The sequence below is a fragment of the Plectropomus leopardus genome, chromosome 15 (assembly GCF_026936395.1).
Source record: "Plectropomus leopardus strain MGB_pleo_1.0 chromosome 15, ASM2693639v1, whole genome shotgun sequence".
Taxonomy (NCBI): domain Eukaryota; kingdom Metazoa; phylum Chordata; class Actinopteri; order Perciformes; family Serranidae; genus Plectropomus; species Plectropomus leopardus.
In genome coordinates, this window is record NC_142190.1 from 10,328,099 (window position 1) to 10,346,456 (window position 18,358).

General features: G+C 38.5%; 1 protein-coding gene across 11 annotated transcripts in view; it reads left to right on the top strand.

The window, feature by feature from the left end:
- ncam1a (neural cell adhesion molecule 1a) overlaps nucleotides 1–16,980 on the top strand; it is a 302,862-nt gene extending 285,882 nt beyond the window's left edge. For 5 of the 11 annotated variants that reach the window (XM_088088676.1, XM_088088679.1, XM_088088681.1 and 2 more), the window contains 3 exons: nucleotides 1,721–1,834; nucleotides 2,646–3,107; nucleotides 10,041–16,980. In XM_088088676.1, the coding sequence (XP_087944802.1) occupies nucleotides 1,721–1,834; nucleotides 2,646–3,107; nucleotides 10,041–10,161 (697 nt within the window). In that variant the 3' untranslated portion in view covers nucleotides 10,162–16,980. The remainder of the gene's footprint in view (nucleotides 1–1,720; nucleotides 1,835–2,645; nucleotides 3,108–10,040) is intronic. The other 6 variants (XM_088088677.1, XM_088088680.1, XM_088088684.1 and 3 more) reach the window with 2 other exon arrangements.
- Nucleotides 16,981–18,358: the final 1,378 nt, after the last annotated feature.

The window sequence follows — 18,358 nt, forward strand, 5'->3', positions numbered from 1 at the left end:
GGCTGATTCTTGGATACAGGATATAAATGTCTATCATGCAGGTTAACCATAGCGCTGCTGTTGGGCTCAAACCCCCTATCTCCAAAACTGCTATTTTTTAGGAATTAGAAAAAGCTGTTTTTAAAATACATTTCATTGGTTAAGAAATGGTAAAACCCACTGATAGACAGGGGGGAACAAATACAATCAATTTATGAAAAAACATAAAAATAGTGCAATGTGAAGATGCGAGGTTTGCCCCTGACAACAATGATATGCAGAAGGTTAATATGTGTTGCTGGAGGCTTAAACCTACATTTACAGTATTTGTTCTCTTTTGACAAAGGTTCCTTTTGTGTGGCAGTTTCATGCTTCCAGTCTTTTTGCTTTGTTCAGCTTAACATGTACCAGTTTGTACTGATCTTGTTTTATGACTGTGAGTTTGTTGCCAACAAGCAAATTTCAACTAGACTATATTCAGCTTTTCCCAGATTATGCAAATCATTTAATTGTAGTTACATAGTGGGATGGGGGATAAATTCTAGCTGCAAAAGTGTTAAAATTCACAGATTTAAATTATGTTGACATAGTTATTTCTCTCTGTGGAACTGCAGGAAAGATTCCAGGGCAAATTTTCCTATGCGGTTTTTTAAGTATGTCTTATCGGATCTATCATATCTTATCTTACTTTTGAAAACAGCACGCCAGCAAGCATTAATACTAAAATATTCAGAACCATGTTTAACAGATTACCCTTGTAAACATCTAATCGTGTCACAATTCATTTATTGCATGTTTGTCTTTATTTGATCAACAGTTCTGTTCAGTATCATAAACAGTCTGACTGTACCAGCTGTGAACTTCACAAAAACAAATAATATATTCCAACTAAACAGCTCACATGAAACAGATTTATTAAGGGTGAATCATGACATGTACAGAACTGATATTTGGCACCTCAGATCCAAACATGTCATTCACAGCAAGCAAACGCTTTAAAGCTCGGCACAATCAGAGAGCAGTGTGATGATAACAGATAAGCCCCCAAGGGAAACCTACAATCAGAGGCTGCAGGTGGCAGCAGGTGGAGGATGATCAAATATTGGAATGAGAAAATAAGAGAATGTGTTTGACAGTTTAAAGGACTGTGCTGAGGTTTTTGAATGTTTAAGCCACAAATTTTGAGTAACATTCACAGGCAATAACAGCCCGGAAAAAAAAGAAAAAAAAAACCCGGACAAGGACAGCAGTCCACTTAAATGACCTAATCAAGCTATGACCGTAGCTCAACTAAGCATGTAAACATACTGACTATGTATGTGGGACACGAGTTGCCTTTCTGGTCGAGTAGGCCATGCTAGTCTTGAATCTGCCAGTGTTTAACTTACTATTAGAGCTGGGCAATACATTGATATTATATTGATGTCATAATATGAAACCAGATATACTGTTAGATTTTGGATATTGTCGTTTAAGTGTTGTCCTTTCTTTTATTTTAAAGGCAGCATTACAGTAAAGTGATGTAGTTTTGTGAACTTACCAGACTACTCTGGCTGTTCTGTTATTTACCTTTACCCACTTAGTCGTTATATCCACATTACTGATAATTATCTATTAAAAATCTCATTATTTTTTAAAAACACGCTGCAATATTGTTGTTTATGTGGCCCAACCGTATGTATTAACTACAACTGAAGTTAGTTCAATAACTTGCTAACTGTCTGTCGTCTTCTGACAACAGAAAAGATGAGTCCAAGGAGCCTATTGTTGAAGTGAGAACAGAGGAAGAAAACACCCCAAACCAAGGAGGGGGTCCAAATGAGCCTAACGAGACCACGCCTTTGACAGAACCTGAGTGAGTACGAAAAAAGGAACAATTCCTTCGTCTAGGGGGGTCCCAGCCAGTCTGCATTGTATTTTGAAAGGGAGGTAAATGAGGAAAATAATTTTGGTCTGGCCCAAACTATGTTTAATCACAGATACAATTCTAATAATAGGTCAGCTACACACCATAGGGTACTACTGACACAATGTATTTCTGTTGATTTAATGCCCCTTTTGCACACTTTCGAGGTGGAAATGGGTGCACATCACAAAAAACTGCTTATACTGTACAGTGAAAGACCATTAGTCACAGATTTATTCCAGCTCAACATTCAACAAGCTTCGGGTCTGCAAGTGCACCTCTGTATGCTTGACCACTAAACCATAACAGCAGCATGTGAGCTGCAAAGCTGAAGATAATTTTACACGACTGTGTGACTGAATACAGAAACAAACACCAACTCTAAGTAGTGTCAAAGCTAGTCTTTAACCAATCCAGACAACCAACAAACCCTGCCTTTTCCTTTATTGTAAAAAGAAAAAGTATTAGCATCCCATTCCTGGAACTCCTACTTTCTTTTTAAGGTTTATTGTTGTGATAGTTTTTGTGATAGTTTTTGTTCACCCCTCCACAAATATTTTGTTGCTAACATTTTGACTATGTAGATTTTCTTTTTCACTGCAGCACAGTAGCACTCACTCTACCTTGTTTATACCCTTACCTGCACTCCCCCTCTTCCCCTTTTTTTTCTCTTTGTCCTTTTTCTTTCTTTCTTTCACTTTTCTGGTGGCTCTGTGTGTGTCCACAACCTGCTCCTCCCTCTCCTCCCTTGTTTATCCAGCCCCTCCCCACCAAACAGGCCTGCTGCTGCAGACACCACCTCAACGGTGGTAAACTTGCTCCCCTCCACTGCCACTAACTCAGTTGCTGAGAGCTTTAGCACGGCACAGAGCAGTCCTGCTAGTGAGAGCACCACGCTAACCACCAGCGCCTCCAGCCCAACCAAAGCAGCCCCAAAAAAGAGCCCTGCTGCCCAGTCCAGTTCGCTAAATGCTAACACCCAATCTGATGTTGGGCCCCTGGTCGACCTCAGCGACACCCCTAAAGTTCCCCCCTCCAACCCAGCACTCCCTGTCTCAGAGCCAGTCAGCCCGCCCTCTGCTAATGCCGATGGGCCACAGAGCCAGCGTGACCCAGTCAAAGCCCCTGACAGCACCCAGAGTAAGGACTTACAAGTAGACGGCCCGACCAAGGAGGCGCCCAATGCCCTGTGCACAGACTCGTCCACACCAGCCCAAAATGAGTATGAACACTTCCATACCCCCATTCCTCACTTTGTCACTTCTGCTCTGGTAGCATCCCAATAGCCCACAAGGGTGCCATATTTTAAGGAAAATTCCACCCTAAAATGCAGATACAGTGGTTTTGGTGACAGATGGCTAAGATCCCAGATTCTGGTTTGTCAAAGTTAAAAAGTTAAGTAAGTTTATATTATTATCTTGCTTCATCATTTTCTAAAGAATATAAAACTTTTTGATTGCTTTCATGACATTACTTGGTTATAAGCAAGTTTGATTATGAGGAAGTCAAAAAGTTTTGGAAATGGTTAAGGATGGAATGTGCAGCCGAATGACAGAAACAGCAGAATTCAGTGGCCTCGGATTCATTTCACACAAAAACTGAAAAGCTTACCACACATAAACAGGCAGCTGAAAGCCTCAAACAATGTTTGACGTTAAAAAAAACTTTAAAAAGCAAAATGGGTCAGTCTCTTAGACTTTCATCAATGGTTCTAAGTACTGCTGCCTTTCAGTAGATTTCACCAATCTTGCCTGATCACCTGCTAAAAATATGTTTGGCTGTGGGCTCAGCAGTATTCAGTCATATGTATTGTAAGAGAAGATCCAGAGGCTGAGATACCATTGTCACCACCAAAAACAGCCTCATTATTCCTGAGTGAAATGCAGCCAGAAATTGTGTTACAGCTTATAGAAGTTTGATTCTAGACATACTGCAATTTTCAAAAGCTGTTAAGCAATATTGGGTACACCAAACAAATCTATTTGCATATCAGGTTGATGATTAATCTTGGGACATTTATGGGTGCTATTTTCCTTTTAAGAACGTCAGTTGTAGGCCATGCAGAAAGATGGCGCAGGAAATCAATACATTGGGATACTACCAGTGCATGCCTGTCTCCATTCAACAACCACCTCCACCCTCCACCTGTTTGTTTGCTCACTTAATGGACTGTTCAACCCTTCTTCTGCCATGCAGCTTCTTTATAATTCACCCAAATGATCTCTGTGATTATTCAGTTGACTGGAATATGCATTTTTAACACTCCTTGTTCAAATTTCAGGCTTTCCAACAATTCTTACAAAGTCCTGCACCAGATGTTCTAACAAGCATAAATATATAAAATAATTCTAATATGGACAGGAATGCAAAGGATAAACCTAGTTCTTATTTTGGTAGTTGTGTCCATCATTCCTAGCAGTACAACTGTTCTCATCAAGTTAATTGCTAAGATCATGGAACACGGTGACATTGCTAAAAAAAAAATAAAAATAAAAAAGTTACCCAAAGATAAGTAGATTGGGAAACATCAATGTTTTTTTTACTATTGCCTCATCCGATAGTCATGTAATGTCTTTTAACTGACATGCAATAATGGAGAAATTTCAGAAGAAACAAAACACAGACTCAAAAAAATTACAAGAATTTAAGCACCTACTTGGCTTCCAAAAAGTGGTTCAGATAATCTGGTTAAACTGTTGGCTCGTGATTTTTTCCCCATCAGACTTTCTTTCGAGTAACGCTGCGGTGTTCCTAAATTACTGGAATGAGTACAGTGTTGTGCTAACCAATAGAAATGATAGTAAAAACTCTGAAAATAAGCAGTAAGTTCTTAAGTCACATACCCACAGCACTGTACGCTTGTAGCTTAGTTTGACGGCTAACATTAAACAGGCATGAGTCTATTATCTGCCATGTTACAGTAAGTGAAAGCCACAGAGTGTAACCCACAGCTGACTGTAGTTAATATGTTAACAACCATATGGCTACAAAAGATTCAGCTAATAAAGCTTTCGTTTGTCTTAGCTGGAGTCTTGGAGGACAAGTGAGCTTAAACTTCTGCTGCACACCCAAAATGAGTAATTGTTGTTCACTCTGTGAAAGAGCTGAAAGATGTCTTTTTGCGGCAAACTCTACAGAAGAATACCATCCCTCTCTGTCATGCAGCAGTGAATTAGCTTGTACAAGTAAATTAAATACTTGTCAGAAAATGACCTCCAAGCAGCACCGCCATTGTTCTGTGTCCTCCTCATTTTGAGGGCCAATTAAAATGCCAATCTCAGGATCTCTCTAAGACACCTGTTTTCTGTTTTAATTCCTGTAGAAAGAAGAACTTATTTAGCGGTGCTGTGTAAGGTTATTATTTGGAGTTTTACCCTGAGGAGTTTGCAGATGTTCCTGATTCCTGACAGCCTGAGGATGACGAGATAGCTATGGCTGAGGATGAATTACAGAGGCTTACTGACAATCACTCCTCTTTCTCTCCCTCCTTCATCTCATACTTTGCTACTCAGATGGCCAGAGGAAGATGTCAGTGATGAAGTATGGGGAGTTGAGAGCTAGTTGGAAGCAGAGCTCTTGTCAGCTCAACATCACCTTGATAGAACTAAACTTGTCATTGCAGGGATTTTTCTTCATAACTCTTTGACAGGACTGAAGCACAGCTCTCCCACTGATCTATGTGGTGATCCTTCTTCTGCATCCTAACACTGAAATGCCTTGTCAGGCTTCTTGTGGGTTCTTGAGTGACGTACTCCTCCCCAGGACCCATTTTTCTCTCTTGAAAACATCTTTGCAGACCATTTCCAAAAAACTGTAGACCCTTGCATATCACAAACTTACACTGAACTCAACACTTTTGTATTTGCTCCCATTTTTCACACTTCTAAATTAAAGATCTGAGTCTTTTTCTGTGCACACAAAAGAGTTATTTGGTAGTGCTATTGGCTGGAATGGGAACATGCGGTTATACACGCCAATCCAAAGCATCCCAACTGTGCACAATAAAGTGCCCCAATGCATGACATTTTTCCGTAGGCCAACCTGGAAGCTAATGCCGCCGAGGTTCTCTCGTCAAACAGCCTATGGAATTTTTCTATTGCTTTTTGGATCATTACAGAGAATAAGTTCAGTGGTAAACAAACATTTATTATGCTCACACTTTTTGATCAGCAAGATAATCTTCACGAATGAACACAACTTTCAGGATTTTTTTTAGCCTAAATTCATTGGCAGAAGTAAAAAGCTATTGCTAAGCTAAAACAAACTACACTACAGCTGCATAGTCAGCAATACGCGTCTGTGGTTCGGCGTGATGACGTTCTGTAGTTCCATTTAGCCACTTGTTCTAAACCATCTTTTTTAAGACCTATAAAAGCTTCAAAATTTGCAAGTGGGGTAGTTACTGACATATTTTATGTTATAGAACAAAATGTGGAAATCTCTGTCAGAAAGCCCATTGACTTTGAGACAAGGGAACCTGAGGTGCGAAAATGCTCATTTATTTCCAGATTTTAGGTCTCATCACTGGGGTTATTTATTGGTGACATGTCTGGTGAATTTAAAGTCCATGCAGGAACTGGGATGTTTCAGCTCTCAGGAATTGTGTACAGGTCAGTGCAACATGTGACTGTGCATTATGATGCTGCCACATGAGGTCACGGTGATGGATGAATGGCAAGACAATGGTTTCAAGATATTATCACAGTATTTTGATGCAAACTGCCATCAACAAAATGCCTCAGCATCCTCCGTGGCCTATGCCTGTCCTTACCATAACCCCACCACCACCATAATGCACTCTGCTGCAGCACTGGCATTAGCAACAAAACTTGTCCATGTGCTCTCATTAACACTCAGTATAGTCTAAACTTGGATTCATCTGTGAAGGAAGTGCGAGACACCATCAAAGATCAGCTGTTGCTCAATCAAGTCGGTTACAACATTAACTGCTGTTAGGTTAAGACTATGATGATGAACGTCAAGTGTGCAGATGAGCTTACTTGAGGTGGTTTCTGATGATTTCCACAGAAGTTATTTGGTTGTGTAAACCAATTGTTGCATCAGCTGTTTGGTGGCTGGTCTTAGAAGATCTTGCAGGGGAAGACACTGGATGAGTTGCATTTGTGAAGAAGGATAAATGTACTGCCATATTCAAGGCTTATGGTCGTGAAAGGAGCATTCACTTTACGGGTAACAGCAGTCAGCATGCCAATGGCTCAGTCACTGCATTATGTGATCAAACTGCACATGTTAGAGTGACTTTTTATTCTCACCATCCCAAAGTACACCTGTGGAGTTATCATGTTGTTTAATCAGCCTCATGATATGACACACCTGACAGATAGATTACCTTGGAAAAGGAGAAGCGCTCAAAAACAAATCAAAAACAGATCCAAACTAATTTGTGACCAAAATTTGAGAGGAGTGTTTTGTGCGCATAAAAGAAATCTTAGATATATATATAAACTGGTGAAAAATGGGAGCAAAAACAACAGTAACGCTTTCATGTTTTTGTTCAGTGTAGATGCCTTTCATGATATTGCAACATTACTTTTAAAATACAGTTTCAAAAGCAGCATTCAATCAGTAAGTGTAGCTTTGAAGTGCTCTTGATTATGTAAGAGCATGTTTTAAGAGAACAATAGCCAGGATTGTTTTATAGGGAACGAGTGCTTAAAGTACATAATTTAGAAAGGTAATTTACCTCTGTAAAAGTGATGTAGTGCCCATTGATTTTAGAGAGCCATAGTTATAAAAAAGTGCCGCATGAAAAATTTTTATAGTTTAAAGGTCAGGCGCTGCGGCAGGTTGGGTTATAGAAGAGTAGGTGGAAAATGAAATCTCTTAAGCTCTGTATAATGTGCAGTTATCACTTGCTGACTGAACCACCTCTTTTTCATTGAACTTATTGTCTTTGTCAACAATCTCATCACTGAAGTGATTCAAACAAAACATTTTAAGGTCACATTTGTGCAACATTTAAAGCAACCTTTGATAAATCACAATTAAGTCATCCCAGGTTGGTAGATTGGAGCATGCTGCAAAGCCACTGGGTCTGCACAAAAAGTGACATCTAAATTGCAGAATGATTTCAACTCAACATGTCCAGAAGATGTCAAGAGTGGATCAATGATGGCAAAAGTATGAATATATTATAGTGGTTTTTATAGACATGTCAGTCATTAGTCTGCTTTGGTTAACCAGGTGACTGAAGTTTAGGGGGTTTGTAATGCACAACTTTTTAGATCAGTGATTCCCTGCTGGTCCAGCCACAGGGTCTATATTTCTCCATCGTCATTAGTTCAAGGTCCACACCTAACATACATTATCACATATTGCAATCTAAAAAGTGCATATAAAAAAACTGCAAAGCCACAGACTGTTAATTGGACAAATAATACTAAGAACAGGGCAGTAAAATAGTTGCTACTGTTATAGATGATGAAGGTGTGCACGATTTGGCACTAAGTTTTAAGGGAGCTGTAACTTACTTTATTAACAGTTAACTTCAGGTGGTACATTATATATAAGAATGTTTTGGATTATGGGCACAAGATACATGCAAAATCACAGTCTCTCCTATTTATTTATTTATATTATTTTTTTATTTTTGTTTTTAGGATTACAGAAAGGTATTTTGGCTATGGTGAAATACTTTGAATTAATTTAAAAAAGGACTGGAAATTGTGAAAAAAAAAAAAGAAAAGAAAGTAGGTAATTGGTACTACTGATGATACCATGGTAAGGGGGAAAAATGCATTGGTTCTACTGGTTAGTCAGTCCATATCAGTCAGTATACCTCTTTCAGGTCAGAGGTTTCCAATCTAATAATTATCTCTGACAGTAATTTAATAGATATTTGTGCTCCACTGAGGATTAACCCCAACGTTTATAAAGACCCCCTAAACATCTAAGTCCTAAACAGCCACATGTACAAATAAAAAATGCAAATTTGGAAAAATATCTTTCCATTCACAAGGTCTATTCATGTTCCCCAGAGGATAAATCCTATCCATTTTAGACACCGTGACCTTCCCTCTTGCAACACATTCAGGCAAAAGCTTCAGCTTTGTAAACAAGGTATCTCTTTATCTTTCTGAGGCAGATTGCCGTGAAATTTCCTTACAACATTCATGCTTACAACAGGATGTTTGTGTTTGTTTTGAAAGACCTCATGTTCTTTCTTTTAGTGCAACCTTCAGGGCAGAATTTACATTGTCATCCCCACAAATAGTAAAATTGTAGTTCTGGAGGATGTAATGCAGAATGCAGCCTCTAGGGGATGCTAGTGGAAGTTCAGACTTGTTTTTATGGACAAAAACATTAGTTCAAGTAACAGGGGTGGAAGTTTTTAAAATCATATATAGTATAAAGACATCTATCTTAAGGTTGTTCCAGTTTTGAGTCTGTAGGGTTGGATGTATTTATGGATTCAGTATATGGAGCAGGCCCTGGCCTGGACTTGTAAGGCCCACAGAGAGCATGTACTATATGTGTCAGCAGGAAAAAAAAAAGTATATTGATTACAATTGCTATTTGAGAGCTGACACAGAGGACACAAGAAGAGATTACTGTGTGTGACATGACAGTGAAGCACCACTTTTGCAAAATGAAAACCATAGCAGCACATCACTACACATGTATTCCAACAAGGGTGCATCTGCTAACACCAGAAAATGTTCGACTTAAGTGAAGTATGGCTTTAAAGTCTCTTTCCATTGTGTTGTGGTTCAGTCCAGACAGCGTGTAATCCTCTTGTGTATTGTAGTCTGTGTTGTAGGTTATGCCTCAGTCTTTCATTCCTTCATGCATTGTGCCTACTGTACCGGCCCTGTCTCATTCCACATCAGCATTCATTGTTCCTTGAAAATAGCTGTGACATCCATGTACTCTTATTTGATGTCTGGCTAGGATAGTGAGCTTGATCCCATTATGTGTGAAATGCATTCAGTTCCAGAAGGGAAAACAAATTCCCTCAAAGCATCTTGCATGTTTTCTCCCCCTTTTTTTTCATCTTTCTTTGAAAAATGACACAATAGGCAGCTCAGAGCAGACAGTTTAGCTGTGTGAAAGACTTAGTGATTCGCTGTTAACAGAATCTCCTCTCTTTTTGTCTCTTTCTGGTTCTCTCTCGCTCCTGTGTTTGTCCCCATAGCGGTAAGACTGTGAAGGAGGATAACACTAAAGGCGACACGGAGGTGAAGAACGCCACAGCTGAGGTGAAGACAGTTCCCAACGAGGCTCCCCAGACGAACGGCAATGAAAGTAAAGCGTAATCTCCTCACCCAAGAGTAACGGGAAGAAGAGGGTGGTTGGGTTAGGGAGGGTTGGTCGGGTGTGGGTTTTGAGGGTTCAAAGGGGGGGGGGAGGGGGTCACAGTCACTGAAACCTCAAAGCAATGTCACACACCACCCCATTGCATCAGAAAAAAACAACAAAAAAGCAACATAAAAGGTAAAAAAAAAAAAAAAAGAATTCATGGGTCTCTTTCTACAGTGTCTTCTGACCAGGAAAATGTAAAGACCTCATGCACATGCCTTAGTTCCTTTTACGTCAGTTTCTATTTGTTTATTTGTCACAGAAAAAAAGGAAAATTCATACTTATAGTTCACTCTCAACTGTTAAATAAGGAAAAGAATCTATATTATTTTTCCTGTAGATAACCATGTTTGGACTGTAGCTTTACTTCACAGATTACTGCCCTCATGATGTACACACATGTAAGACTGGTACATTACCAATACTACTATTCTTAATGCAGTATGGTCAGCATCGTGGTAATGGATTATGGGTCTTTCTTCTTTTGTCAATATTTTGTTGTGTTTAAATAATGTGCAGACGTTACTGCCTATTTAGCTTTTTTAATGTGTTATTTCCAGGGCTAGAGATTAGAACGTTAGCATGCCTGTTTTGCAAAGTTACTGTATTTCTGTACATGTTGCTGTCATTTCGTTACTCTTTAGGTGTTTTTTTTTTTCTTAAATGTTGTCTCCATATGGTTCTGGTCTGGAAATCATTTAGCCTAAGCTATGAGACACGGAAGAAGACACCAAGGACAGATTTATCATGCTATTAAAGTCAAGGTTCAGGGCTTTCAACCTTGTCTCTCTGACAATTTGGTTTATGTATGGTAAATGGTTTCACACAATACATTATAAAAGAAACATAACTGCCAAATGAACGTTTTGTCTCTTGGCATTTATGTTTATTAAAACGGTTTATTATATTGGTACAAATTGTTTCTTTTTAAATGTATTCGCTGTTGGAAATTTGCCGTATATGAGCATCATTTTCAGGAGACAGGGTTGGGTTGGGTTTAGGATAAGGGAATGGTCATGTTGAAGATTATTGCTGTGTTCCTTTTTGGGGCCACATCCCTCAAACTCCTATTTGCAGGACTACGTCATAATAGGTCCTTGGTTCCAGTATACAGCATGACAACAGCGTTGCTCCCACCCGTGGCGCTGATCGACTAATCGTTAGTCCCCCTGTGGTGCTCATTAGGTCAATTGTTATTCAACCACGAAACCACTGTTAAATGTTGTGCTGCCAGACAAACCAGTCAACTATTTGGACTGGGTGGATTCAAAGATTTGGACCCAGGCCATTTTTGTCTGTATTTGATTGATTGAAAAAAATATTGGTGTGCCCTTTAGTCATAGACATCATCAAATCCACCAGTCAATTGTTCATACTGCTTTCAGTCCTTATAACTCGCTAAGTCAGACAATGATCAGGCGACCAAATATATACTAGTTGTATTCTCATGATTGCTGGAAATATATAAACTGGACCAATGAAAAAGGATACAGGATGTATATAGTGGAAGCCAAGCCTTCAAGTTCACCTTTTCTTGATGTCGTAAAAGTAAAATAAGTTATATGGATAGACTCACGAGTAACATGGTACACTGATTGCCAGTAAGCCATTGTGTCTTGAGATGAAATGCTAGTTTGAAAGCAACTTCTTGCTGGTAATTTTTTGACTTTAGGAGTTGATGAGGACCAACCAGTAGGCGATTTGAGGGGGGACAAGGGGAGACTCCATTCCCGTTGTTGGCAAAATGTCCAAAATGTATCCCTGCCATTCCTCTCCATCCCTCAGGTCCAGAACCAGATGCTGTCTTATCTGGACCCAGACCTGTAACCAAGTTATTATAAAGTTATTGACAATTATTAAATTTTGAGGAAGTTTCACGGGACAGCATTTGTAGCACTGATTTAGCAGACACAGACCGATTGCAAACATTAAATAATTTCACTTAATGCTACTCCTCCTATGAAATTTGTGCATTCCAATAAGCAGTGCACCTCGAGTGAGTGAGATATACATCCCCTGTTAAAAAATACCAAATCGCCTACTGGGACCACCCATTGTTTCGGTTTGTGTGACATGCCTTTTAGGAAGTAGAAGTGATGAATCCTCTGTCAACTTCCTTTCTGGCGCCTGCTCACCTCAAGTGCCACTCTTTATAAACCAGGTTCTTTGAGGGAGTCGGCGCCTTCATTTGGACACAGCTTATGTGTATGTTGTTTATACTGCAGACTGGTTTTCTTTAGGTCAATGTGCTCCTTTCACATATACACACCTCACCCTTTTCCAGAGCATTTCGGACCAGTTCTTCACCTGACAGGTTTCCGGCGTAATAGTGAGTCAAAAGGCCACATGTGTTTTGTCAAAACAATGTCAGTCAGCAGGTTTGAACTGAGAAGTAGACATGTTTGTTTGAAGAAAACAAGCCCTTGCAGGCTTGTTGGCCAAACTCATTGAATTCTTGACACACCAATTCTCTTCCTGCAATTGGTCTTGAATATCACATTTTGTTTTTTTCCCTCTGGGCTATCCATCTCTACCTTCTTCTCTGGTTCATAGCCATTGTTGCCTTCTCTGTGCTAACCGCTATTGTTCTCTGCGTTTGTATAACTGATTGGCCTGAGGGCTCAGCTTGCTGAGGTTTCTGCACCAAACATCTGTTTCTCTCAGCCATCGTTTTCTCTCTTTCACCACAACTGTTGTCAACATGAGTTTGTGTCATCACTGCTTCCAGCATCTTGCAGTCTTTAATTAGTTTGTGCCTGCAGTGATGTGACATTTATTGTAGGTTTAGTACAGTTTATCACTTTAATCTAAATTCACTTTACCACTATAATCTCAGCACAAGGTCTACTTACTGGAACATTTCTGGAAATTATAAAATGAACCACAATGAGCAGAGATGTTGTGTCTTTGTCTGATATGCCTTGCCAGATATTCTCTAAAAACAGAAAATGCAGATTTGTTAAGTTGAACAAATAATACAAAGCAACAGAGGATACACACATAATATAGTGCTGTGTTAGACATTTCTTTAGACAAATTTTAAAGGACTACGCTGGCTTACTTGGGTAGTTATTTGGTATCTGAGAGGACTGATTACATGATCATTATCTCTGTCTACTATAGATACTATATCTGTTCATTGTGCATGTTCAATATCCGCAGACATTAGGCAATATACTAAATGAAACATGGTGTTCTAGGCAGCTGAGACTCATAGTGTATTTAATATAATGTAAATAAATGTTCGCATTTTACTGTTGAAACAAAACCCAAACTGCATCAACTGTTAAAGAATGTTGCGGGCAGGTAACTGCATGTAGTTTTCGTCTGTGATTTGCGTCCTTGATTTGTTTGATGGGGCTTATCTGCCCTATTTCTTTTGTTTCACATATTCCTGCCCTACTGTGCTGTGATTGACTAGTACAAATCCATCCCCACTGGCGCTGTACTAACCTTAACCATGTCCGACCTTGACGCATCGATGTGACAGATACTAGCCAATCATAGCACAGTAGTATTAGCCAATTACAGCACAGAATGGCAGGACTGGAGAAAAAAATGTGTGTCTATATGAAGTCATAGACTGTAAAAAAATGGATGTAGCTACTATGACATTACTCATTGGTTTGTGGACTCCTGTTTTGAAGCCTCAAGTTTGGTAGTAGCCTTCTTGGTTTTATTTTTAGCTAGAATTAACAATATTTGGAAGAGAGGGTGAAGCTGTGGAGGAGCGAGGGGTTGATCTCACTCAGAGACTTAATAAGCCTTAATAAACTGTAAATGGGTGTTTTATATAAAAATTCACATTGGATACAATTTTCATAAAGGGGTACATTAGCTGAAGAAACAAAATTATTTTTTGTACCGGGCTGTAAATTCGTTCATTTTTGCTGCAAAGTTGTAGAGTGACTAATTTTTGGAAACATTTGAGGACCTGCAGTTTTTTGGCAACGCAGTGTTGACTTAATTTTTTAGCCCGGGAGGTTTCCACTTGTTCTAAGTCTGGATAAGTCTGGTTAGGTGCTTTTGAAGGAGCCATCCAGCTAACCAGTCTAACCATCTAAGCTTTTTAAAGGGGAATTAATTGTTTAAAACACTAAAGAATAAAAAATGCAACTCAAGCAAAAGAATAAACATCTAGTGAAGAAGACACTTCTCTTCATGGTCTTAACTCTAGTTGGGATATGCTGGCTAACTAGCAAAAACACAGCCAAAAACTTCCAATAAGTTCAGATAACCACCAGCTTGTTATGAAACCAGCCGATAACTTTTTCTTTAAGACTTTTGAGCACATGCTGTTTTAAAACATCTCACCAGCATCAGATTATCTTTTACCAGCTGAAACCAGTTACAGACAAGCTCACATCAATTAACTTACTACAAGCACAACTGTCTATTAGGTTTTAACATTTTTGTATTCTTGACTTAAAATTGATGTTTTTAATGATAAATCTCAAGATTTTGGATAATGCCAAATGGCTATGGTTATTTAACATACTACTAGTTAACATTTTAGCATGCACACTGGACAGAAGTACTGAGACAGAGGTGATTTTGTTACCAATCCTCTTCACATATTTGGTAAGATAACCAATGAGTTAAACTACCAAAAGCAGCATGGTCCTTTCAAACCAATGAAAAACCCAAGCAGGTTTCACAGTTGTAAAGACTCCTTTTGAAAAACTTTGGAGAGCAGCGTAACTCTGACAGTTGCGCTAAATGGAGATCTTGAAATGAATGTACACACTCAAGCCATTAAGCAAAGCCTTTCAGTGGTCCTGTTTTTTCAACTAAACTGAATGAAGAAATTTGGCCTCTTTTAACTAATAAGTAATGAAATTGGTGTGTGGTGTTTGAAGGTTTCTTTTCATGCATAGAAAGGATTTCAAAATGTTCTCTCTCAAGCCATAGTCCCCCTGCTGTGGATTTTGGAAGGTAAAAAAAGTGAGTCATTGTGAACCATCTTTTTTTTTTGTACAGTGTTCCTTCTACTTTAGACTGCAAGCTAGTACACTGTGAATGTGTGAATCCATTGTGTCCTTTGTCATAGAGTCGAGCAAATAGTTTGATTGTGAAAAGATGTAGCTGATAGTGTGAGACAGAATTTTCCAACACCAACATACAGAAGTCTAACAGCTGCAAACTGGAAAGACACAGTGCCTTTGAATAAGAAAGTGGTGGCATACATTTATTCCACTCCGTGTCTGTCCATTAAAAGTTCCACATCTTCATCTTCCTGCAGATTTGCTTTTTCATTTGTTATGTTTTACAGGTGTGAGTTAAGCAGTGCTTTGTTCGGATTGTGTCGTATTTTCAGAATGGCTGAGTCAATGTGTTTTTGTGTAAATGCTGGATCCTTTACACTGTCCTCGTTAAAGGATGATTCTGGTTTGTTACAGCTCGCTTATTTTAGTATTTTCTCATTATAATGTCATATATACCCACTCAGTTGCTGGGATCTGCAAAAGTGGCAACATCACTAAAACGTCAGCCTGTTCTCATTTCCAAATCGTCATATTCTAACGCCCCCTCGGCATGTTGCCAAAGGCATCCTTTGGCTGGGGTTTCGGTTAACTCTAATGTGACCCATCGGAGGTAATATTTGATGCTGTGAGTAACTGATTACTTTTACGAGCAAGAAACTTGTTGAAAGGGGTGGTGGATGGGTCAAACAAACACAGATTTTTACGCAGGAGACCACTGTTTTTGCCCTGTGTGAAACCAAAAGTCAGTATCATTTTGATATAATAATATAAAACTTATATAACGTTCTTCATATCAACATTTTGATGTAGTGTTACATAACTGACATAGGAACGTGACATACTTTTGTTTGTTTGCATACTTATTTTAATCCAAAACATGATTTTTTTTAAATTACTCTTGTAGTTTTGACAAAGTTAACCATGTGCTACAACATGTGTAACCCAGTAGCCAGCTGCTTGTCACAGATGCTAAAGGATGCCTTTTGCATCTATATGAGATGCAAAGGGGGCATGATAAAGAGTCAATATTTCATGAGCTGGTAATGAGAACAGGTTGATAAATTAGCCCAATGAAAACACAAGCAGTCAGAGAATTAGATGGGTTGCAAACAAACCATCAAGTTGGCCAGACTTATTTGAAACAAAATACAAAGGTGAATGGCAAAATAATAATACCCCAGATTTCTGGACTTGGCATCAAGCAAAGCCATCATTGTAGAAGCAGTCACTTTCAGTTTGACGTGGTTTACGACCTGTCTTTCTTCTTGTGCTTCTTTTTCAGTCAGCATTGTTAGAATAACAAATAGAAATTATGGCCAATGCTACAAAAATTGGAGCCAAGCTGTAATAAACCAGAATTAATCTTAAGAGAAAACATTTGGACACATTGACACCTCATCCAAGATAACTGGCAACACACGAGAATGACATTTAGCATACCATTAAATTACACAAGTATAAGACACAATGACACTTTGCTCAGGTCCCATATTCTCTAAAATATTTGAAATTGTTGGATTTGTCAGAAGCAAGCATGCAAAATATATTAGAAAACTGATATCATAGTTTTTGATATGGAAAAGAATAATGACGGCTTCATGTATTGTATCGATCTTCTTTCAAGTGTTGTGTAACTTGTAACCTGTTTCCCAAACATTTTATTTTTGCTTAAAAGGAAAACTGTTTTCACTTCACAAAGCTCTGAATTGTATGTTTTTTTTAAATGGAGAGGTGTCCTAAGAAAATTTTACTCTTTCTGCTGAAATACAGTGTGAGAATATACAAAAATAACCATGTGAGTTTTTTGTTGTTTTGTCCACAAACAAGCTTGAGATTTTCTGGAAATGTGCAAATGTGGGACCAATTTTTGTGCAAGTTTACCTGAAAACTTTTTCTGCTCCTGAAATTCATTTGTGGAGGACACTGGGTGAGCCAGTCCCCCTTGTTCAGATACCTCAGAAATTCAAGAATGACACAGAGGCAGCCTTGCATTTTTCTCTTTGAGTTCACCTCTTGATTCAGACATCTAGCGGGTTTTTTCATCTTGCTCAGCGTTTGCGAGGAGACAAAGCAACATGAATTTTTCAGTGTTTGAAAAAGATGAAAACATCCTGCCAAGGTTCTCTGTCTCACAGTAAGAATCACCAACACACAACTGTGTAACTCTCAACTGCTTCAAACTCAGTCAGACAGGAGGTTTGAGCCTCCACTGCCAGCAGCTGGTCACTGTCATTGATCCAGAGCTCCCAGTTCTTCAGCTCTTCTCTCTGTAAACAGCAGCTCTCACACTGTAGGTCAAGCATTGGTAGGCTCCCACTCCGCTGTCTCTCCATCTGTCCTCTGTCACCGGTGTAAATACTGAGTACTAACTGAGGAAAGAAGGAAAACACATTTTGACTTTGCATTCTGCCAGAAAATCTTGTGTTCAATAAAGGTAAATTAAAAAAAAAGTAAAAACGTTGTAACCCTTTATTTCAATTACAAGGATTATGAATAGTACAAGTGTGTTTTTAGTAATATAGTTCTTAATATGTTGAAATCAAAGTTAAATGGTGTACTTGTAATTTTGCAGTTGCTTATTAATAATTGGAAAAAAAGAATTCTATAGGTGTATTATGCTATAACATTTATCAGTAAAAAAATAATTAAGGAAAATTAAGCATACCTTTTAATACCACATACTTGTGGAAAATACTTGGGATAATAGTAAATACCATACTGTGGAAAATGGTGTTAACTATATGCTGATTATGTGAAATTACTATTTGAGAACTTGAGAAATAAAATGTTAAATAGTCACATCTAAAATACTTTTCAAATAGTGGACTTCTTCCCAAAAGTCAATCAGACGAATCAGTGCTGCTCAAATGAACAGCAAAAAAGGATGTTTTTCTGTTTGCTTCCTGTAGATCTTAGCAATTCAAATTAATTGTTAAATCATAGCAACCTAAAAAATATTCCCTAATGTGCTAATGTATTAATGCTACCCTGTGTTTGTGTGGGTCAACACAGCAGGAGCAGCATGTTTGAATGCTTTTTCTCACCCATGCTTGAACCTTAGGTAAAGGAAAAATACCAAACACCAAAAATAAACTAAAAAAAAACTCATTTATGAAACTAAATACAACATTCCCACTCAAAGTTCAAGTTTTCACACAATGTTGTAAGA